Source organism: Crinia signifera, chromosome 11 (genome assembly GCF_055691185.1).
Source record: "Crinia signifera chromosome 11, ASM5569118v1, whole genome shotgun sequence".
NCBI classification, from domain to species: Eukaryota; Metazoa; Chordata; class Amphibia; order Anura; family Myobatrachidae; genus Crinia; species Crinia signifera.
The window spans coordinates 91,060,451-91,085,032 of NC_139227.1; the positions used below are offsets into that span (position 1 = coordinate 91,060,451).

General features: G+C 45.5%; 1 protein-coding gene across 1 annotated transcript; it reads left to right on the forward strand.

Moving 5' to 3' along the window:
* The first annotated feature begins 375 nt into the window (after positions 1–375).
* INCENP (inner centromere protein) lies at positions 376–23,743 on the forward strand. Its single transcript, XM_083165740.1, has 18 exons — positions 376–557; positions 5,698–5,842; positions 10,129–10,239; positions 11,314–12,092; positions 14,485–14,521; positions 14,634–14,661; positions 15,199–15,310; positions 16,661–16,697; positions 17,703–17,817; positions 17,898–18,044; positions 19,671–19,780; positions 19,947–20,067; positions 21,006–21,125; positions 21,326–21,516; positions 21,619–21,730; positions 21,858–22,007; positions 22,951–23,107; positions 23,209–23,743. The coding sequence occupies exons 2-18, from the start codon at positions 5,706–5,708 to the stop codon at positions 23,421–23,423; spliced, it is 2,679 nt and encodes an 892-aa protein (XP_083021866.1). The 5' UTR covers positions 376–557; positions 5,698–5,705; the 3' UTR covers positions 23,424–23,743.
* Positions 23,744–24,582: the final 839 nt, after the last annotated feature.

The following is a 24,582-nucleotide window of genomic DNA, read 5'->3' on the forward strand; positions in this document are numbered from 1 at the left end:
GTTCAGGAACTGAGTTCCTGCTGAAAAATAGCACTGTATGTATATATATATATATATATATATATATATATATATATATATATATAGTGCGAACACTCGAATGATATCACTAAACTAATTATGCATCTGCCAGTATATCTATATTGAATTCTAGAATATGATAGAATCTGATAGGTTGCTATTGGCAACATCATAAATTGCCTGTTTTAAAAACTTTAGTAAATATTCTCCATGGTGACTAGTATACAGTGTGTAAACATGACACATGTGTCCCCCCACGGTAGTAGCTAGTTCAGTTCCACCCACCCACGCAGCAGCCACTGCTTCTTTGTATTGTTCTGTATTTTCCGGGCTCCGGTCCTCCAGGTGTCCGTTCTAGCCTCTGACACGTCCTCTCTATAGTCCAGGCCCCTCCCTCTGATGTCATTGCGCCTGGCAGCGGCCGTTACGATTTGAACTATTTGAACGGTTTGAGCGGGAGCGGACGGACCTCCAGTGCCGGGGAGACTGCAACATCGACAGGGACGTGAGGAGTCGGGAAACCGGCCCCGGTGTAGGTGAGAACTGGGTTCTTGGCAGCCAGTGGTCAGACCTTACGGTGTTGAGGACGGAGAGGCTGCTGCTGCCCGGCAGATGTGTGCTGGAGATCTAATGTGTGTTTGCGTCTGTCCTGGGGGTGGGGGCCTCCCGGGGGTTGCGTCACTGGTATAGTCTCAGTAGGTGATGGGCCGGAATGCGTCAATCACTGTAGTCTAATGATCGCCCGGGGCTTGTATGTGTGCTTTCTATGTACAGTAATGTCTGCACTGGACGCAGTGTTGCTACTGCTGGAGACAGGGCAGCTGCAGGAAGCACCGTGCCAGCCACAAGTGTGCTCACGCTTGTTTGCAGCTGCCTGGTCAGGTTGCACTCACAACAGCAGTTTCTGTGGCTGCTGCTTCCCTATACATTGCTGTCATGAGTTGCTAGTGGCTGGGGTGTATTTTGGTGATATATGGGTCCAATACAATTATGGGTTAAGTTACTGTTGGGTTTTTCCCATATTTGTTTGTTCTCTCGCCCCAGTTATGCAGTGGAATTTGCTGGTTCCATGTAAGGCCCCCATACACCAACAACCAATTGAGGCAGTTTGTTATGGATTGTGTAACTGTGATGTTTTTGGATTACAGGTTCAGATCAAATATTTATTTGCGATTGTTAAATCAGTTTTTCCAAAATGTTGGATTCCAGTTAGGACTGCAGATTTCTAGTGTATGGTGATAATCAGCAGATGGGGATTGGTAGATCTGCGTTGGTTGCAAATCGCTGTAATGTACTGTATGGTGCAGATTGCTGGATTAGGGAATCCTTTAATCAAATTTTTTTTTTTTTTTGACTGCAGATGTTTTGGGAGCCTTAGGTTAATGTTTTTAAATAAAGGATTGAGTTTGGAATGGTTTGACACAGACTGGGTTCCGGCAGCAACTTTAGGCACTGTGAAGATAGTAAAGTGCCTCCCTATCTGGGGCAATGCATGTGACAGCAGTCACTGTGAAGACTGAGATTACAGCATCACTATATAGTGCGGCCTGTTCACCTTTTATTACAGACTGGCTGTAAACTTTCTCCCAAGTGACTTCTGTCACAAATAAAAAATCACCCCTCCCCCTGATGTGACTGTTCTATCTTCACCGTGGATAATGGGGCCTACACACATGTCAATATGAAGGCATTTTCATAAGTGAAAAAAGCCTCTATATCGGTGTGTAGGGGCCATAGCGACAGCAAAATGCGCCACTGGTTGAGATTGATGGGCAGTGTCCATCAATCTAGCTGGTCGCCAGTGTTCTCCACTGGTGCAGGCAGCTCGCTCTGTTTGGGCTTTCAGCGCTGTGTGCTGAGCGACAGTGGTGCAGCAGTGCCTGACCTAGCATAGCTAGGTCACCTTACACACATCGCTATGTGTGTAGGGCCTATAAGATTGTGAAGGAAACCATTCTGCTTTTTACTGAGCGATCTGTGCAGAGAGGCTTTGTCTATTGTTTATAGCCCTGCGATCTAGCAGGAAATGCAGTGCAAGCACGGTCTTTCCCTGTGGGCGAGAGCAATACGCAGGACCGCACATTGCCGTCACCAGGGGCTATACACACTGAACGATTTGTGCTCCATTTCTAATGCTGGCCACACATCAAACCAACTCTCCTCCAACCATCCAACTAGTTAATTGGATGGAATAAAAATCTGGCACTGGATGGGAGCAAATTAAATATTTACTTCAGAAATTTGTTCCCAAAATCTGGAAAAGGACAAAAACTGTCAATCAGACACGGTACTGTTGTTGAACCTGTTTGATTTAAACAATTTGACTGAATGTTTTTGTCCATTTTCCTGGGTTTGTGAGCACATTTCCGATTGTCATTTGCTCTCGTTCAGTACCATATTTTTATTCCATCCAAGCAACTAGTTGGATGGTTAGAGGAAAGCTGGTCTGATGTGTGGCCAGCATTAGTGATCTAGTTATGTCACTAAGAAATAGGGGGCGTATGCCCCTTAACTTTTATTTCTGAGAGTGCGGTATTGATTTAGGGATAGATTCTATTTCCCTTTGGTAGCCATACAAAATATTTATATTATGAATGGTTGTGGCTTTTGTTTAAATGTCTATTCATGAGATGGTACCCTTTTACAAAGGTCCCCATCCTTTGCTGCATGGCTTAACAATTTTTATATATATTTTTTTTAAATCTAGGATCTCTGACAAAAATGTAAGGGGCAGAAAAACTAAATAGTCCCAAACAATAAAAATGACTGAGTACAAAGTGTACTCTACTTAAAGCAGGGTGTCCGGATCTCCAAGATATGCGGGGGTCACACCCCTATCCGTGGTAGGGGAGCGGATTTAAAATTGTAAAGTATTAAGGTCCCCATACACGCTGCGATATCGGGTGGATCACATCGCAACACATGTGTTTTGTGTGTGATGCAATCTGCATGCAGCACATACTTTTTGTACTGTGCGATGCGCATGGGAGTGGGGACCTTTACACTTAAGGTGCCCATACATGGTGCGTTTGCACTGTGTGATGCGTGCTCCCGTGGGCATCTGATCGCACAGTACAATAAGTATGTACTGCACTGCCTTCTGATCGCATTGAATGCAAAATGCATGCGTTGCGATCCTGCCCTTAATGGGTGCGATCATCGCACCGTGTATGAGCACCTTTACATTCAGCAGGAGGGCGGCGGGAGCAGCGCTGACATCCGCTGCTCCGAAGTTTGTAGGCTTTTTGGGGGAGGGGGGGGGTGTTTACACTATTATCCGTGGAAGGGGGTTGGCTATACACTGTTATCCGCGGGAGACGGGTTGAGGGTGTGGGTTATATCTGCAGAAAGGGGGTAACAATAGCAGCCAAGGCAGGGAAGCAGTGTAAGGTATTACTTACACCACATATGGCTGGAGCAGGGCTGACATCCGTGCAGCTTCACACTACTCAGAAGTTTCTAGCCTATGCGGGGAATTGCGGCAGTCGCGGGGGGGGGGGGGGTCACACTGTTATCCGCGGCAGGGTGGGAGTAACAATAGCAGCCGCGACAGGGAAAATAGCCAGCCACCGCACAGTATTTACTTACATTGAGCAGGATGACTGCTGCAGCAGGGCGTCTGGAGCCACGCTGAAACCCGCGGCTTCCTGCTGCTGAAAGCTCTGCTGAACACCGCTATGCGGGGAGGGGGGGCGCAGAGAGGATGTGAGAGACTTGTGCTATCTGCTGAGGCAGGAGGTGGGACATACTGCTGCTGCATGCTATATCCTCAGAATCTGGTTGCCAGGCAGGAAATTCTGGTCGCCCTGGCTACCTGGTGCCCGGGATTTGTCGAGCCCTGCTTTACTGCAACTTCTTTCAAGGGAGAAGTCGCAGTCTATTTCCCCCGGTCCCGGCTGGCAGGATCGCATGCAGTCATATATTTGTTTTATCAATCGCACAGATACAGATTACATATGGGTTAAGTGGTTCAAAATGCTTGGCGGGATTCCAGTGCGTGTTTTGTACTATTAACCAAATAACTTTTCATCTGACTCTGAAGGCCCCCATCCACTAGTGCAGCACACCGCAATCTACCCCGGCAGTTCCCGGTGGACAGGATCACATTGGATACATTGTATGCGGTTCTTTTGCATACAATGTAGCTCATGCCATCCTAGCAGGGCTAACAGGCTGCGGTGATGCCAGGTGTGCTCCCATGCATCTCACTCGCATGAAAAGCACCTGTGCATCAAACCGTCACATAAAAGTGTTGCAATCTCATTAAAAAAAAAAATACTGTATCGCACTAGTGCAGGGGGGTCCTCATACTACTTTGCTCTGGGACCCCATCAGACCATATAAATAATTATAGGACCCCAGCAAGTTACTGCAGAAGGTCATCACATAACATGTGTAGTCAGCAGGCAGCACATACATGGCACACAATGATGGGAGAAGTCTAATATACCATAACCCATCACATCACATGGGAATTCAGCGGACAGCACATACATGGCAGCATTGTGAAGCCACAAAATGATGGGAGGAGTCTAAAATAACAGACAATTCAACAGATTTTTCAAACTCCTTGAATCACTGGCTGAGACTAGAGAAGTCCTCAGCCTGATGGTCAGCAGCATGGTGTCGCAATCCCATGCTGATAAGGCCAGGACCCACAGTTTGAGAACCGCTGCACTGGTGGATGGGGGTGCTGAGTCCTATCCTAAATATCACAGCACATAGATCAAGCCCAGTGAGATTTCCACACTGCAGGCTCTTTTCTGAAATGCTGGCAACAATGTTGCTCAATGTCTTTATTAGCTGATACAAATCTGTAATCTGTCAGTCTGAAAATGGTAGCTCTATAGTATTAATCTGTGTACATGGAGCATTGTCATCTAGCTCACAGCATGCATCTGTAATATAGGCTTAAATGCCCTCACTGACAGTTTATGCAATATAGAAATATGTATGGACCACTGCAGCAGTAACTGCTCACAGAGGGGGTCTTGGAAGCCTGTACCTGAGGCTGTGTACACTAAGGGACACACTGGCTCCTGCCGGGCAGCGGAAACTCGTACGGCCAGGAAGCTGTGCATCAGTGGTGGGATCCGGCTGCAACCGGCCGGGCCGTGGCTGTCCCGTGGGAAAGGACACATGGCTTTTGGCCATGCGGGATTTCGCCGGCCGGCAGGAGCCGGAGTGTGTGAAATAGCCCTAATGGTATGAGATCTATATGCCATAGGTGAGATAGCTATTGCTGGTGGACAGCTCTGTTTGCCACCAAATGGCAAATCTCCCATACGCAGGTAGACACCAAGCAACAGGGGCTTTAAATATGCGACATTCATTTTATCTGACCATGTGTGACCAGTATTTACACATGACAGTATCATGGCTATAAGATTGCTCAGTCCAAAACCAAGTACTTTTAATACTGTAAAAATAACATTGGGGGGTATCCTACTAGCCCTGATGTAATCTTCTCTGAAAAAATTGTATATATATAATTTTCATTTATGAGATGTTAGTTTTATAGGTTTCTTCCAGCCTTGTAACAACATGTCTGCTATAAGCTTGTAAATTACCAGTCTTCATTTGAATCAATGCCAGTTAGTCTATTTCGTTGCTGATCTCAAAGGTTTGCCTATAAATGTTTGATACGCATAAAAAGCAATCTTATTATGTCTGTAGGCGCCACCATGAGTGATCCGGAGAGCGTGTCCCAGCTGCTGCAGGTCTGTGCCCGCAAGACTGAAGACTTTGTGCGGCTTCTGGACAGCAAGCACATGATATGGCTCCTGGAGATTGAAGAAGCTGCTAGGAAGATGTTTAGCAGGTGAGTTCAGCTGCGTGTACTGACAAAGCACAGTCAGGACAATACTAGAAAAATGGAATAGTCCTAATCCTTGCGCCAGACGATAGCAGCTGGTATCACTTTGGAAGAAGAATCGCCACACTTCAGTAATACAGATTAATAGACATAGATAAAGGTAACCAGCGCTTGGTGCCTGATGGAAAATAAACTCTATCAGGGAAAGTTTAGTGAAATTTCCACCCTCTGTATGGGTCTGTGGTCTTACTGGCAGTGAACTCACATTAAAGTTCTAATCTCGCATACACAAAAAGGTTTCTTTTACCACTCTCCCTGTATGGAGTTAGCGCTCCCCTCAGATAGCAGATAGCAGATACTGACATATGACAGGCACTCAACTTACTTGAGATTTCTGTCACGCTTTCACTCAAAGGTTTCTTTATCAGTGATGAAACAGCCAGAAGTACACAAAGGTAGACTCTTTATTCCGCACACTCCAGGACATAAAGGTCGGCAAACAGATGGTGATGGTGATGACAATAGGAGGGAAGGGAGAATACAGCGGGTAGATGAAGTAGGTAAGGACGGCTCCAAGCTGGTCGGCGCGGCGTGCTGCAGACACGATGAGCCCGGCGTTCACTAGTAAGTGCTTGTGAGCGCTGGCGTCCGTCCACCGGAGCTCCCGCTGGTACGTCTGTCTTCTCCTTTAACCCTCAGCGGCAGGTAGATCAACGCGTTTCGGATAATGACACTTATCCTTTTTCAAGATCTTGAAAAAGGATAAGTGTCATTATCCGAAACGCGTTGATCTACCTGCCGCTGAGGGTTAAAGGAGAAGACAGACGTACCAGCGGGAGCTCCGGTGGACGGACGCCAGCGCTCACAAGCACTTACTAGTGAACGCCGGGCTCATCGTGTCTGCAGCACGCCGCGCCGACCAGCTTGGAGCTTGGAGCCGTCCTTACCTACTTCATCTACCCGCTGTATTCTCCCTTCCCTCCTATTGTCATCACCATCACCATCTGTTTGCCGACCTTTATGTCCTGGAGTGTGCGGAATAAAGAGTCTACCTTTGTGTACTTCTGGCTGTTTCATCACTGATAAAGAAACCTTTGAGTGAAAGCGTGACAGAAATCTCAAGTAAGTTGAGTGCCTGTCATATGTCAGTATCTGCTATCTGAGGGGAGCGCTAACTCCATACAGGGAGAGTGGTAAAAGAAACCTTTTTGTGTATGCGAGATTAGAACTTTAATGTGAGTTCACTGCCAGTAAGACCACAGACCCATACAGAGGGTGGAAATTTCACAGTCAGGACAATGTTCAAGCTTGCATCAAAGCTTAGATGATTTTTTTTTTTAAACTATTAAAGCAAGTTTGTCAGTCTGTGTCTTGATGATACAGCTATTCATACTATTGTATAATATAACAGGTCGATTCAGTTGATGACCACAGGGGACTGCACTTTTTTAGGTACTCATGTATTATCTGGACGCCCGATTTTTTATTTATTTTTTTCCATTGCATGCCACTAAAGCAGTGCTGGGCAACACCGGCCCCCCAGATGTTAATGAACTACACATCCCAGGATGCTTTGCATTAGTTTTGCTATGTGGCCATGCTGAAACTGATGCAAGGCATGCTGGGATGTGTAGATCATCAACATCTGGAGGGCCGGTGTTGCTCAGCCCTGCACTAAAGGCATGCAATGCGATTTTTCATTGTAAAAACCAGATTTTTTAATCATATAGTCAACCATGGGTGATTTCATACCCTCACTATCCAACTACTCACGGAGTTGATTTTATATAGTGTGGCGAGCCACCGAGCCCAAAGCGTGGCGAGCGCACCAAGCCCCGCGATGGGACGTTGATTACTTTACATGTATTCTGCTGCGCTCGCCACGCTTCATATAAAGTCAACTCCATGCATAGTTGGATAGTGGGGGTATGAAATCACCCATGGGTGACTATACAATTAAAAATCGGGTCTTTACAATGAAAAATCGCATTGCATGAATTGTATGCCACTATATTCGATGCGATGAAAAAATCGGGCGCCCAGATATTACATAAGTACCCTTTTTTATATAAAATATCTCTCTATATCTCTCTCTGACAATTCCTGATGTTTCATAGTCAAGGCTAGAGCCAGGGAATCTGTTTGAGAACTGATAAGTAGAGACAGGATTATATATATTTGCATATGCATTTGCATATTTTGCCCATTCTCACTGGTTATTGCATATTTTACCTAAAATCTAGTGATGGTGCATATTTTAGGCCCCGCCCTCTTCCACCCATGAGTCACAGCACTGCTTTGCTCTGCTGCTGCTGGCCAGGTAGTGGTAGAGTGTGCAGGCTGGGGCAATATGTGCGCAGTGTGGGGAACCTTGAATATACACTGCCCTAGGCTGCCAATCCATGTTGATGAAAGTCAGTCGGGCGGATGCCATTACGAAGCTCCTGAACCTTTGCCTGCCCCTGGTCTGGGACTTTACATCAAGAGACAGACTTCTGCAGCAGAGGAGGCGGGCAGAAGGGTTGTGACCTCACGCGGCGCGGAGGAAATGCTGTAAGGTGCGGCACATCGAGGAAGTCTTCCACTGCGCCGCCCTCACACGCTATGCTGACATTTGATCCATCGGTGCTGGAGACGAGGGTCCGTGTAGTTGATGCAAGAAGAGCTTTGGACGCTGCAGTCTGCTGTAGCAGCCAGGAAGAAAACAAATCCTGTGTACTAGACATCTGCAGATGCTGTGGGCCTATTTTTGAGGTTTATTTGCAAATAATTGTATGCTGATTTTTAAATAAATAAGTTAATGTACTTTTTTTTTTAATTTAATGTAGCATATTTTAACACTTTTTATGCATATTTCAAGCTTTTTTTTTTGTTGCATATAATCCTGTCTCTACTGATGAGCAATATGAATGAGACGGTTCACATTTCAAATATAGGATCATTATTACATTTAGAAGAGCTAAAGGAAGAATGTATGAATTTGAGGGCAAGGCTAAATCTGATCTAAGCAGCTCTTATCTTAACTAGGTTCATTGTTAAACATGATGCTTATGTAGGGTACACACCAGAACGATTGTGAGACAATCATACGATGGTCGCACGATCCAATCACTATCTATACCCAGTTGAAGGGATCTTTTTAAAATCCTGACTGCAGCAGGTAGGATCTGCAAAACGACCAGCGGGGACGCGCATCGGATCAATTAGCTCTCAACAAACAAAACTGACACATAGCTAGTTGAGGGGCATCTGGTTTGTGTAATGCTGCCCATACATATGTCAGATATTGCATGCTATGATTCCATTTCGGCCACATCTGGCAGATAAATGCATGCATTTTTAAGCTGACATTCGACACGATGCGCAGGCATGCCGTTGAATGTCGCATCGATAAATAATATGAGCTGCACATAATATTTATCGAATTGCATGAGCAATCGCATGTGGTTTTTAACCACATGCAATTGCTGGAATGCAATCAGCTGCGGCAGCGGGGCAGGGATGGGGACCGGAGGTGGCGGACGAGGAGCAGGAGGCGTTACCTTAGCGGGAGCTGGGGACCGGAGCGGTGGAGCTTTCAGGCGGCGGGACTCAGCGGAGGCAGCAGATGACTTGAATAGCTGGACGGCCCTCTGATTGGCTGAGGCAGCTGATGAAATATCCAGGCCAACACAACATTCCCACTCACAGGCTACATGCAGGTCACTTAACCATGACATATATTATTTACAGTTAGGCCCATTCTGGCATCAGAATGGCATTTAATCATGACACACACTATAAGATTTGCTCCACTGACGATATTGTTAACAATATTGGCAGAGATCCCAGGCAAATGATATAGTATATACACGCTGGCTGATATTGTTCAGTGAAATCACATGGCCCCTGCTCAGAATATGGAGTATTTGAGGAGTCAGCATTTGGTCATGTTAAGATGATTGTGGACATAGCAAACAACCCGCAGAAGCACGCAATAACTATATACTTTGTGCACAAGACTGTATGCATGCTATAGCGTTAATATATATAGTCTAGTCTGCGGACCTGTGAGTGATGCACATTGTTGCTTCAGTCATGTTACTTTTTGCTTTTCATATACCAACTTTCTGTTTGTCCAGAGAACAGAAATGTATGGTGGTCTTTCAGAGGGTGATTAGTGGATTGCGTACATTGATGCACCTCTCAAAGCTAATCTATTTCTGTATGGGGCGAAGCTGATGGAAGTGTATCCAGCAGTATGTGTGCTTCAAAATGATTACATTGTTTTTTTTTTCTATATTTGCCAACAGTGACTTTAGTGCTGAGCCAGAGCTGATGCCAAAGACCCCGTCTCAGAAGAGACGGCGAAAGAAGCGTGTATCAATTGTGACAGATGAAAACAGAGACCCCAGTGGGCGCAGGTGAGCAGATCAGCAGCTTTTAAGCTTTTTCCAACTCTGACTCTTTCACTTTACCCCTTGGACCCTGTTGTTTCCCGGGGCAACACGTTACACAACGAACTAGTGTCGGCCCAGAACAGCCCGTCGGCTTTTTACAGTACGACCTCTGTTTAAACTCTGAGTCGCGCTGTTTAGAATACCAGTGACCTGAGTCCATACCAGGAAAACCTGGTTATCGCGTGAAGCTGGGGCAGCAATCGCAGATTGTACCCTTTCACTCTTAGCCTGGTCCCAGGTAAACACAGACAAGACCTGTAATATCCCGGGTCCACCTCTGTCTGAAAAGGGTATTGGCCGGCTTCTGGAAGTAGATCTTCTGTTCAAAAGAAACTTCTTTTGTGTCTGGAACACACCATGTTGTAATGCATGGGGCTCAATTTTATTTATTTATTAACAGTTTCTTCTATAGCGCACACATATTCAGCAGCATTCACATCAGTCCCTGCCCCAGTGGAGCTTACAATCTATGTTCCCTACCACATGTATATGAACACATTTATTCTAGGGTTAATTTTGTTGGCAGCCAATTAAACCTACCAGTATATTTTTGGAATGTGGGAGGAAACCCAAGCAAGCTCGGGGAGAATATACACTCTCTCCAAAGTTGGGACCATGGCTCTCAGTGCTGTGAGGCAGTAATGCTAACCATTACACCATCTGTGCTGCCCAAATGCACTTTAATTGTTTCTATGCAGGGTAAATACTTTCTGCTTCTTAATGTACCTCAGAGATATTAGACCGTTTTTATCCTTATACTGCAATTTAGATTTCAGTTTGAACACATCCCATTTAATATATCTCACATGTTACATCTGCCCCACCTGCAGAGCTTCATAGCTTTGCCCAGTTGCTTGCTGTTTTGCATTTGCAAATCTGAGCCAGGCCAAGTCTATTCAGTTATTTGCCTGCTTATATTTTAAAAGCTTATAAAGCCTACGATCGCACAACATAAAAACAAAAAACAAATCATATAGCAATCATTCTGTTTTTTCCTTGAAGAAAACGTTCTCTTAAATTGAACACCGTTTTCTGCAGGTTATCCAGACGAAGCAGCGTCAGCTGGAGTACATCTGTACGCAGATTGTCAACTAGACAAGTGAACAAACCACTTGATACATCCATTCCAGAGGAGACTGTGCAACCTAAGAGAGTGACTCGGGCGAGGGTACAAGCTAGCATATCCTGTATGCCCGCAGCAGAGAAACTACTGCCAGAACTAACTTCGAGCTACGATCGCGTTCCACAGGTGAAGATCAGTGCTGAAGACCGCCACAGTGCAGAGATACAAGTCGCAGAGCTGCTCGCTTTGGGTTCTGTCGAGCAAAAGACTAACCAACCAGTCCAAGCGAGTCCACCAGTCCCAGCAAGTACGAGTGCTCCACCTGTTCCCGTTGCTCCTGCAGCGGTGACTGCTACAGAACAACCTGCCCCTGTCACACCTTCAAAAAATGATCGCACAGCAGCTAAGTTAAAGATTGCAGATTGCTCCACTCCTAAGAAAGCAGGTGTGGATGAAGAGGCGGTCGATCTGACCCATGAAACTCCCCAGCCTGTTGCAGAAGCAGCCAAAGTGTTGGCACTGGAATTATCAAATCACAGCCTGACTCCCACAGGGTCACGGTCTGACCGCCGATCTGTGCGTCGTAGCATAGTTGGACGAAAGTCGGTCAACTGTCGCTCCTCTTTGGCTAATCAGTACTCTCTTGCTACCAAGCGTGAAACCATGACCCGAGAAGCCGTGCGCAAGTCCATTCGTCGGTCTGTGTCCAAGAAGAAAGCTACAGAGACCTCTTCATCTTCTAGTTACAGGAGCTGTAAGTGACTTCTAAGCATTGTATGTTCTTTGTGTGCATAAGGTCAATGTGATGTAGCGCTTTACAGGCACTAGAGAATCTTTTGCCGTCCCTGCCTTTTATGTAGTATTCCCGTGAGCAGGAGTTGAGGCACATGAAAACGGAGGGGTCATGATCTGGACTGTCCCTAATAGGGTTGGTCAAGCTCCTCCACCTCGCTGATGGGAGTGTGTACCTGTCATTGATTGGGGTGTGCCCAGCACCTACATAGCTGCAGGGCAACCCCCCAAGTGCTCTATTTAGTTTGCGTAGATGCCATGTGCTTCTATTCACGCCTCAGATTGGTGCCAATTACAATCACAAAATGTAGACAAACAGAAGCAAATCTTGTCAATCCCTACATAATTAAGCTAAAGATAAAATATGTATGTATTCAGTTTTTATTTAATTTTTTTTTTTCTTCTTTTCTCCAAAAGAACCTTTTGGCATAGTGAGTGCCAAAAATACAATTCTGGTACTATAGGGCGCCTTGATTAAAAAAAAAAAAATTTGGGAACCACTGCTCTATGGCGTAAAGTGCTGAGTTATGTTGCAGAATCATTTTAGGGCTTTGCAGATGTATTCTCAAGCATGTATGTACTAGGTTAGGTGTACATGCTGGGATTGAACTAAAGCCTCTAAATGGATTGGTCAGTCCTCAGTTTAGAAGGCACTTAATTTATTTTCTCTTACATCTTAAGGTGTGTACACACGGGGGCGATATTGGCTGATATTCATATTGCCAGTGATTTGGAGTGCTGCTGGCGATAAATTGCCAGCTGCATGCTCCCGTGTGCACTCCCTAATGGTCGCAGGACCAGCGGCTTCCCCTGGAGCTGAGCAGGAGGTCAGCGGCAGAAGGATTCCCATCTGCTGCTGCTCCCTTCCCATCCCTAACCTCTCCCCCCTTCGCCGCTGCTTCTAACTCCCTGCTCCGTTTGGGTCTCTCTCGCTTCCCCCATCCCCCCCCTGCGGGAGCGCGCTCCTAGAGAATTATCTCACAACACAGAAAAACAAACCGGCGATATGGTCGCTCAGCGACAATTTAGCCGGAGATAATGGCTTAAATCAGCCTGTGTGTACAGGGCTTTACCTCTATAATTTGCATAATATAAAATTCTGAAGAGCAGCTGATGTTTACCATGGGCCAATTCTCCTCTGGCTCACTTATCCCTCATCACTGCTTCATACATCTACCCCTCTGTGCCTAGGCACCTTGGGGTACTGTGCAGGGGTGCCCCGAGTTGGTGGTCCAGGACAAGTTCACTTGTCTTATTTGACTGACGGGTGGGGCAAATCTAGTGAAAAGCGATCCTGCTGCCTGGTAGCTCAAGGGGGGATCAGCTGCGACTGGGGAGCTTTAGGAACTGTTCTACTGTGAATAGACTAGAGCAACTTCCTAACCGTGCGGATGTGGGACTTCCTTGCTTTCAGGGAAACAATCTGTCTCCATTGTGCTGGAGGCTTGGAGAAAGGCTTAATTTTTTAAGGGGGGGGTCTGTTCTACTGGTGGCTCATGCTTAAAGCATGGAGGGAAGTGTGTACAATCTCCATGCATTCAACAGATCTCCTTGGGCTTTACAACATTCTATTCAAACCTGTAGATGGATTTAATAGGGTCCATGTGTCACACTTAGAAACCTTTTTTTTTTTCCGTTTAGCCTGCTTCGTACTTCTGCATCACTAATAATGGTTTCAGAAACCCTAAGGGGGGTATGCAATCGCCGTCGAGCATCTCCCATGGGGGAGATGCTCGACGGGCCCTATTCAATGCTGTCTTCCCCGACAGCATTGAACAGGGTTTCCTGGCAGAACGAGCCCGACAGCTCTAGCTGTCGGGCTCGTTCTGCCGAGAACAGCCGGGAAGTGACGAGCTGCCGACTGCAGCTCGTCACTTTCCGGCCGCAACTCGTGGCCACGCCCCCTTTTCGCTTCCCGGCAGGCGGGACATTGAATCCCGCCTGCGTGTTCTCGGTCGAGCTGACCGAGAACGGGACTGGGTCACGACGGGCGAGCAAGCTCGCCTGCCGTGACCTGAAGATTGAATATCCCCCTTAATCACTCTTTTGCTTTACATTTCTCTCTGATCTGTCCCGGTGTCTTGATAAGCAGGTGACCGAGCTTCCGGTCACAACTGTATTTATATTACCATACTTAAAATCAGTCATTTAGTTGCATTAAAATAGTTAAATAGGGTTAAGATCTTTCAGCTGAGACAGCCACCATTGAAGTGTTCTGCATATACTGTAAGGGGTTCTGCTCGTGTGGCCTATGCTTGTCTAATTGTTCCCTGTCATTAACTTATATGGTGTATGAAATATTGCGTGTACTTGAAGGGTTTATTCTATATATTCTTTTCTCCCCTCCCTTGCAGACCAGAGCTCTGAAGCTGTGGATGAGGTCATTGTTAGGTGAGGAAAGCAAAATCTTCTTAATAGTTCATGTATACATGGGAAGGGGGTGGGGGGCGGGTGTTAAGATGGAGATTTGCTGTAACCATTGATTTGATTTATTCTGCTGCAGACCAGAAGATGCTGAACTTGCTGAGACGGTAAGATGCTGCTTAATACCTGGTAACGGTGAGGGTGGGGTGCAACACTGGATGACTCCTATTTGTTAAATTTGCTTACATAACTTCTTTCCAAACTACATGAAACTTTCTAGTGTTCCTTCTAGGAACTGGGCAGGGCGGTGCTGCACGGGGGCAGCATAAAGGGGGCGGACCGGGCTCGCTGGCGTCACCATTGTGGGCGGGCCTGGGCTGCCGGTGATGGGCTTCCCCATGGGAACAGACAGCGGGCTATACTAGCTGGGCGCTGCTAGATGGGCATGGTGCATTTTGCCCTATAAAAATAGGGCAGGGTGCAGCACCCCACTAAAACAGCCTAGCGTGAGCACTACTTTAGTAATATATTACCTGCTTAGTGCATGAGTACGAATATTGTAATAATGCTTTGCACACCTCTATCCATCTGCAGTGCTTCAGTCAGCACCTATGATTGTATTGCATGAATGTGTATTAAACCCTTCAGAAAGCATTTCTTGCCTTACAAATGCAGGATTGTATATTTGCTATTCACTCCTCCAGGCTCTAGCCTCTCTTCGAACACGTGGTTTTAAGAAGATTGCAATTAGCAACTTACCAGACTCTGGCCAGCCACAAAGGATGGGGACCCGGCAGTCATCGACATTAGACACTGGTGAGGATAATGGGAATGTATCTGAGTTGGTGCTTTACGTCTGGATATGCAGCTTACATTTGGGTCATCCTTCTTCTGCTTTAAGAAGATCTTGTCATATACTGGAGGCAGTCTTCTAGCTTTCTGTTTTCCAGTTCCCCTGTATTACTTTCATAATACTGTCTGAGTGGGTGATTTAGGACCATCCTTGTCTAGCAATACAACAGTCTGGGTGTTGCCTGGCTGTGTTGGCACAGATGTTTTGGAATGAGTCTAATTTAGGCTCACTCAGCTATTGCCATAAACCAAAGTTGCCAGAAGCAAGGTTGTTCTCAACCTTCACACATGGGTAACACAAGGCTGTGTAACATGTACTTCCCATATTACTCCACACCGTCGGACTATGTCCTACGGAATTTCTGGGTAACGTCCAGTTGGGAATATCCTGAGCTACACAAGCTGGCGTGCCTTGACCAGAGGATGCTATTCCTTTCTGTTGTCTGGACTTGCAAAGTCTTGCGTTATACGATATCCTTTTAAATAAGGCCCGTAAACATGTCGATATAACAAAGGCTTAGGGGGAAATTTATTAGGATAAAAGATTTAGAAAGTGAGAGATTTGGTAAGAAATCTCCTCCAGTTTTTTTAAAGTGCCAATCATTTACACTGCAAAACCAGTTTGATTTTGCAGTGTAAATGATTGGCACTTTAAAAAAACTGGAGATTTCTTACCAAATCTCTCACTTTCTGAATTTCTCATCCTAATTTCACCCTTAGTGTTAAATTTACTAAAGCTTTATGTGCTCAGGTGCAGCTTTTTGTATGGTGTGTACCCAACACTTGGCAACTTTTCCCTTTTAAGAACGTCCTTTAAATCACCCCTTAGCGGTGTGTTCAATAAGGGCCAAGGTAAAGGTAAATGGGGGGTCGCCCTGTTCAAATAAAGCCCCAATTTGTTTGCCTAGGCAAAGATGGCAGTGGCAATACACCTGGATCTGCGAATTAGCCGCCAATCCATGCTTGGTTCTTTGGTGCTATTGAAGCCTTTTTTAGCCCATGCCTTCTCGCTCAAGCAAAAAAAAAAAAGGTATGAGCGAAAAATGCCTTCAGTAGCGTCAAACCGCTGCAATTGAATAGGTAGCAAATTAGTTCAGCATCAAAATTGTGGATGTCCGTACGTCCTTAGTCTACATTGTGAACACTTGGGCATGCTGAACATGAGATGGTGTCTACATTCTGCATGTTGTCGTTACACCCAAAATGTCAATATTGTTTACAATGCACTTTGCTTGCTTAGCAAACGGCTTTTACTTTTAATCCTTGTTTGCAGTAATTCCTTCTGACTGTTACCATTTTATTCTGTATTTACAGAAACTGGTGCAGAGACATATGATGATCAGACAATCAGGTAAAGGTCTTACTTGTACTGCAGCTCTAAACATGGAAAGTCCTATTTTGTAAATCTAAAATATTTCCTTACGGTTCATTGGCAAAGTCAGAGTGCTTCATCTTGTAGATATATGGAGCCAGGCTGGTCTTTGCAGGGATGGCAGCAGAATCGCCAGCCGCCATCCCCCGTCAGCCACCATCTGTAACTGCGAAAGGGGACGCGCGCACGAGATGCGCGCGTCCCCTTCCGACGGCGCCGTCCCCGACAGCTTGCCGGCGGTCACCCGGGGTCTCCACTGCCTCTCGTCTCAGTCAGATGGAGCGCCTCGCTGCTGGCGGATCGCCAGCGGAGACAGTCTGGCGATTCGCCAGCAAGAGGGAGCCCGGCTCCATCTGTATCTGCACACTGGAATATAGTTAATGTTTACTGTGTGATGCCAGATCTGGAAGAGTTTGTAAATGATGTCTTCTACTTACCCCCTCCTTGAGCCACTTGGGACCTTCGCAGGTGATCTATTGTATGCGGTTCTTTTGCATACATTATATCCCATCCAAGCCCGCCCTGCTCGGTTTGTGATCCAGCAGATTGCCTCCGCAGCCAGTGCGACTCTCAGGCTCTGCTTCGATGTGCATGGGGCCGCCCATCGGACCTGCTGTCAAATGCATCCGATTTGGATGCATTTGTCCAAACTGCATTTCTATCGCCTAATGTATGGCCAGCTATAGAATTAAAAGCTGCTTTATGTGCTAGTTCAAGAACTTCTTCTGTTGGGACACAGCTTATAAGGAAAGTGAAAGAAACTGCAAGAACATGTTATGAAGTAGATGTTGCAGATTTTCTCAGCAAGTGTCCTCTGCTTGGGGGAATGTTCACAATCTGTAGTAAAACGATTTCATGTATGTCTTCACCACAGAGCTTTTATGTTCTGTTCCCTCTCGTGAGAAGTTATAAACATGCGCTGTGGTAGACTAGCTTGGTTGTGGTTTTTATATTGCGTTTAAGGCCTAATCCAATTCTTTACAGGCGGAAGAGTTATAAGCGAGCTGTGGATGATCTGTCTGATGATGAACGTCTCAGCGATGACATGAACTCTCCTCCCAGAAAGAAGACTCCATCTCCACCATGTCCTCCCAGCAAAGTAAGCTCCCAGCCTGATTGAAGCACACTGCTATTGTACGTGTTGGGCCCAGTCTTAAGTGCATGTATCTCGTCCCCCAGGTTGTAAAACCTCCACCCCATATGAGGAGCTTTCTGCATACAGTGCAGAAGAATCAGCTGCTGATGATGACTCCCGGATCCATTGGGAAGAGTCTGATGGTGAAATCTTTTATAAAACGCAACACCCCTTTGAAAGCCGATCCAAAGGTACGTGGAAGTCCTGCCCGATAAGGGGGATACCGGTGGCCATCCTGTTCCGATGTTGCTTGGTGATATTGGCCAGTTACAGCTCTTATGTGTATTTTTGACCGATAAGGGCCAACTTAATGCGAGTGATGTGTGCAGAAGATTGTTGGTCAGCAGAGGAGATGACCGGGGTACTCGCACCTGGGAACGCTGGTTGTTCCCATGGTAATCACCTGGGAACGTGGGTCCCGAAGGCAGGCATGCGAATGGATGTATATGTAAATCATCCAATCTCATACCATGCAAATGGTGAGCCGGTGTACCACCATTCACAGGGTGGGTTCTGGTTCACTCGCAAGGATGCAAATTTGCATCCGAACGAATAACCCAGAATAACCCCCTTAGAAACGTACATTTAATAGAGGGCTTACTCTATTTCAGCATTCATAGGTCTTGGGCTTCTAAAGACTTGGAAAGTAATTCCTACAGATCATTCATAACTGTAACAAAAGAAAACCTTTTATGAGTACCGACTTTTCTCCTATATAAATTAGCAGTGCTGGGCCCATGGACTATAGGAGTATCTTGGGCACTTTGAAAAATAACTTCATGCAAAGTTTGAGCTCCGTGCCCCCAGCAAGTAGAGCTCAGACTTTCAGAGTGGGTGAGGAAGCTCAGAGTGCTGCTTCTATATGTTGTGTGGCCTGTGGCAGCCTGAAGATGGGAAATGTTGGTTATCTGCCCCTGTGATAGCAGCTGTCTGGTATCCTAGCACACTGTGGGAGAGAAGAGCTTGTACGAAAGCTAATAAACTACTACTTTAGTCGGCAAACCTCACTTTAGTCGGCAAACCTCACTATTTGCCTGTTCTTAAACACAATAGGAGCACTTTGTGGCTTTGTAGATCCTCCCATATCTGCAGGATTACCGGCAGGCATGGATAAGGGTTTGACAGTGCGGAGGCACAGAGGGAGACATACATAAGCAACCTATACACAAGCAGGGTGCTGCCATTAGCCCTGATGGAAGTAAGCGGTGTAGGATTGTGCCAGAGAATTTGTCCCCTTTTGGAGAGGAAGCAGATTCGGGTCTGCAGGGTTAACATAAAGATTCGGGTCTGCAGGGTTAACTTCTCCCCTTGGAGTAGTTGCACGCAGTGCTCCCTTCTGCCACCCTGTGCCTTCCCGGGTGGCAGGGTCGCATGCGCTATATCTCACGCAATACTAACCAAGCCAGCCTGGCTCAGAAGGAATCCGAGAGATTGCTTCTGCAGCGGAGCAACTTGCATCGGACCCGCTGTTATACCCACACACACAGATGAAATTGATCAGAGAACTCAGATTGCCGTTGAATGTGTGTAAAGAGTTTCTTAACGTAGCCAAGCACCCTGTTACCACTGCTTTTTATTTAGTATTTATGGAAAGCATTTGTTCAGAAACTTTTTTTCTTACACTCTTCATTTTGTTTTTTTCCCTTGGGTAAAACCAGACTGAAGTAAGTAAACTCCAAGTTTTTGAAGGTGTCACTGGTGTTTGAGTGGTCTCTTTAGGGTGCTGGTCACTCTTACTTGGTGTGGCTGATCTGAGATCTCATCGGACCGGTTGCTGTTTCGGTGCTTTCATTATGCTTCTGGTTATGCTTTCCTAGGAGAAGGAGCGGCAGCGTCTTGAGTCTCTACGCAAGAAGGAAGAGGCTGAGCTTCAGCGCAAGCAAAAGATAGAAGAGGGAAAGAAACGAAAACAGGAGGAACTTAAGCTGTGAGTAACCCTACAGTAATAATGTCGTCCCCGACTTGTCTTATGTGAAGGTTAAGCAGTTTGTAGAATTGCTAGGCTGCTGTTTACAGATCATAGCTGCAGTAGGATTCTGTGAGCCTTATGGACATTAGACTTATTTCTCACTGCTCACACTTGTCCTTTTTAGGCGGAGGGAAGAACGATTGCGTAAGGTGTTACAGGCGCGTGAGCGAGTGGAACAGATGGAGGAAGAGAAAAAGAAAAAAATGGAGCAGAAATATGCACAAATAGATGAGAAGACTGAGAAGGTAAGGGTCCCTGAGGTGTTCCTGATCTGTGCTATAACAACCACCCGTAGTGTGTACAAATACAAAAAGCCTTTTCCTCTTACATGATAGATATTTTGTATAATTGTAGTTTTTTGCTTTATTTCTCCGGTGTATGTGCAGACTGGGGGCTATAACATCTGTATAGTTTACCCTCACCCTTCTCTTATTAACAATACCAGCGTCCCAGGCCGTTTTAGCTACCCTTGACTGCAACTCAACTGTTGGTATTCAAAGTACAGTGTCAAAGTCTGAGGATTGACCAAAAACCGCTGCAGTTTCCAGCAAAACGGATCCGACGTGTTAAAGTCAGATCTGTTTTGTCGGAAACTGCTTCATTGAATAGGCGACTGACTGTATTTCCGCCGGTGGAAATAGTGGCTGGGACTAAAAACCGCCCACCGATTTGAAAAATGATTTAGGTACCCTCCTTACATTTCTTGTAATCCATCTGGGGGACACTGCGTTTTTGTGGTTCTTGTTGACTGTTATCAATTTTAGCTTGGTTAGTAGTAAACCAACTGAGTCGTACTCCAACCGCACTGGACCAGTTTATTATTCAAGTGCCTTCCTTAGCATCTCCTCTAAACCCACAGTTTAGCAGTGTCCTCTAGAGGGATAAGAAAAAACCAAACACGTTCAACACTCTGTTTTAATACTGCCTGTCCTGTATGTTTTGTTGCTCAGGCACATTGATACAATGCTGTATGATTAATAAATAAACAGTATCATTAAAAGTTCAGCTGAATCATTATTCAGAGTCTGCATTCCAATAGTGATGGCAGTACAAAATCTCTCTCATAGCTCTGACACTGCACAGATGTTTTATATTGTTTGCACTATCTGAAACGTTAGTGTTTGATTATGAACTGTATTGGGTGTCTTACTGTACATCGCAAGTTGTAATAACTTTGTTACAGGTGCGAGAAGACCGAATAGCTGAGGAGAAAGCGAAAAAGAAAATCACTGCTAAAAAGCAGGAGGAAATAGAGATTAGGAAGCAGCAAGAGGAGGAGGCTCGGAAACTCAAAGCAAAACAGGTGTGTGTGTGTGTGTGTGTGTGTGTGTGTGTGTGTATAGCGTAATAGAACCAAAGTGTGTGTTTGACTTTTCTGTTTAAATATATGTACAGTTGAGGACACCACTTGGTGGTCTGTTTTGTGCTTTATGCTTGTAACCTAAATGGACCCTTATTTTATATAGCAGATGTAATGTTCTTGTGTTCTACACTTCTCGCTAGGTGGAAGAGGAACGCAGGCAACAAGATCTTCTCATCCAGAAAAGGCGGGAAGAGGAGGAGCAGGAAAGGCAGAGAAAGTTTGCCGAGGCGAAGAATCTGGTTGAGATGCGACAAGCCGAACAGGAACGCGAAAGGCAGCGGGAGCTGCAACTGGCAGCAGAAAAAGAGCAGGAGCGGCTCAAATTACAAAGGTGGGGAACTGATCTTACAAATGTCTGGCCGTTAATACAGAACGTACAAGTTGCCTTACATGCCGAGCAATTGCGTTGCATTTATTTATGGATCTTTTACAGGGAAAGGGATCGCGTAGACCGAGAAAAGGCTCTTCTGATGCAGAGAGAACTCGAGCGAGCAGCACTAGAGAAGGAACAGCAGCGCAAAGAGGCAGAAGAGCGTAAAAAAAGGGTGCGTAATTCCATGCACTGTCCATTCCTAGAATAGCTTTATATTGGTACGCTTGCACAAGCCCTAGTACTTGGTGTAGTGATGAGGACTATAAATGCTTAAACACAAATTGTCCTTGGAATTGTAGGAGAGGCTGGAACAGGAGCGTCAGGAAAAACTGCAGCGAGAGTTGGAGGCCAAGAAACTAAAAGAACAGGCACAGAGATTGCGCGAGGAGCAGGAGAAAATGGCTGCTGCCACCAATGCCCCAGTGCTGAATGTGACTGTAGATATCCGGGTAAGACGGTGGTTGCCAGCATCCCCTGGGCTCTCTAACTTCACAGTAGAACCTGAAATAAAGACTTTGTTCACTAAGTCATATACTGTATATTCACATTCTCTGTATCAAAACCGATAACCACTGCTTACTTAGAGGTGTATTGCTTTTGAGATCATTAGTTTGAATAACAAAATATTTTGTTTGCGTTTTGCCAATGCATTGGTAACATAATATGCCACGTACTATGAATGTGGATTGTGTGAGAACTGGAGGACCTAGAGCAGTGTTTCCCGAACATGTACTAGGGGACCCCTAACTGTGTACATGTATTATAAGTGCAATAATTAGCACAACTGTTATATTTTTTTATATATATATTTTTTGTGACTGCCAGAAATTAATACACCTGTCCTCCTGGAGATCTGGATAACATGTACCATTGGGGGTCGATGTGGTTTGGGAAATGCTGAACCCAGAGGAAATCCACACAAGCATAGCGAATATGCAAAAGCAGCACAGATGGGCATTGAGCAAAAGACCTCAGTACTGTGAGATGGTGATGCTTACCTCTAAAGGGGCATACACACAGGCAGTTTTAGCCCATTTTCTAAGCAATTTTCTATATTGCTTAGAAAATAAGCACTGATCCCTCAGTGTATTTCCCTGCGCACCTCAATCATCTGACTAGATCTTGACTACATGTAGTAAAATAGCCAGTATTCTCACCAGAGAGCACTGGTCAGCACAGATTGCCCATACAAACACGCATCACTACATGTGCCTGGCCGATCTAGTAAGAGCTTGTATATTGTGTTTTTATGTAACATCTGATTCCTATTCCAGAGCTGGATAAATGCATTGCTTTTTCAATGCAAATCTCTGTGCAATCTGAAACTCGTGTCCATGTAGCACACATCACATCTTACCAAAATAATAACTCTTCTGTGCTCTCTTCCCCCAGAACTCCCCAGCCTGTGAATCCTATGACCTGACTCCAAAGAGCTGTAAACCTTACACTGCCAAGACTAATTCAGATGACTACGGCATGGACTTGAACAGTGATGACTCAACTGATGATGAAGGCAAACCTCGCAAGCCTATCCCAGCTTGGGCGTCCGGTAAGTGTTTTACCATTAGAATTGTTCAGTGGAGAGTTCAGTGTTGCAGCATTTTATTTTATATATTTTTAAAAAATATATATTTTGTTTCTATTTTGCAGGAAGCCAACTAGACCAAGCTGTGCGCCAGCAGTATTACCACCCTGTAGATCTGGACAGGCTGTTTGGCTCCATCGATAGTCCAAAGCTGGAGGATATGTTTAATAAGAGCAAGCCCCGCTTCTACAAACGCACTAGCTCTGCAGTGTGGCACTCGCCCCCACTAAACAGCAACAGACAGCATCTTACTGTGGGTTACGGCATGAAGAAATTCTGAGCTGGGGAACTTGCTGGCCCATGTCCCAGACTATATTGCACGCAGCCCTCTAACCTATGTATGACTGTCTAATTTTACGTGAACTGGCTCTCTTATATATTTGTATGGTAGGGATGTATCCTTTTTTATAAAAATTAATAAAGGTTCTTTAAGGATTCTTAGAGCCTCTGCTTAGTATAAAGTGCTGGTGGGGGGGAGGGTTATATTTATGTTTGTATCAGTGGTAATGTATAAATGTTTCTTCCACTGTATTCATGTTTTTAGTGCAATTAACTGCCTGATAAGTACCTATTAAACTTACATTGGTGACTACTCTTGTACAGTAGAAGTGCTAGTGTGCGTGATTAGTCAAATTTAATTGCTTTAATCAAGAGTGCTGATGTATACATTGATTACAGCTCCTGCGTTGAGAACCCCTGACCTACATAAACTAGTGCACCAATCAATTGTACATACCGAAAGGTGTGGTGCGTTGCAGAGAAGTGGATTGGACAGTGTACGTACTAGAACGACTGCTTCAGGGTCTCATAGAAATTGATGGTAGATAAGAACCACTTGGAGCATATGTCGCCACATGGGTCTTAGAAAGGCAAAAATGGCCATTTTTGTTCTATAACATTTAATGTTGCTAAATGAATAGTTAATCTCCTAAAAGGACTTTAGCTTCATTGTCTCCTATTACAGCGCTTGACAAATCCTGGAGGTCAGATGGCAATGGCGGCCAGATTTGCAAGGTGCACCCTACTGCCAAGCATTCCCCTGGCTGGGCATAGTGGTGCACTTTTGGGGTAATGGCAGCAGCTGGGCAGGCCAGTGGACGAGCCACCCATCTGTATCGGAGCATGTCCACGGCTATTTCAAAACTCAAGCCAATCAGGTGCGGCAATGGTAGCTCCTGATTCTGATAGACCGTGAGCTCTGATAGGCTCGTGAGACACCACGTTTGGAAATGTCCATCTCTCTGCCTGGCAGTTGCCGCACATGGTAACAGTGGGGAGGAGGAGGGGTAATTCCCTGTGGCAACGAGCATGCAACCCCTGGTATTGAGCATGAAACCCATAGCAACTGGTATTTAGGTAAGCATCATTTATGTCGGGCTTCTACACTTTCATCCTGGCTCCTAGATTAAAAAAAAAAAAAAGGGGGGCAGCATCTGTGC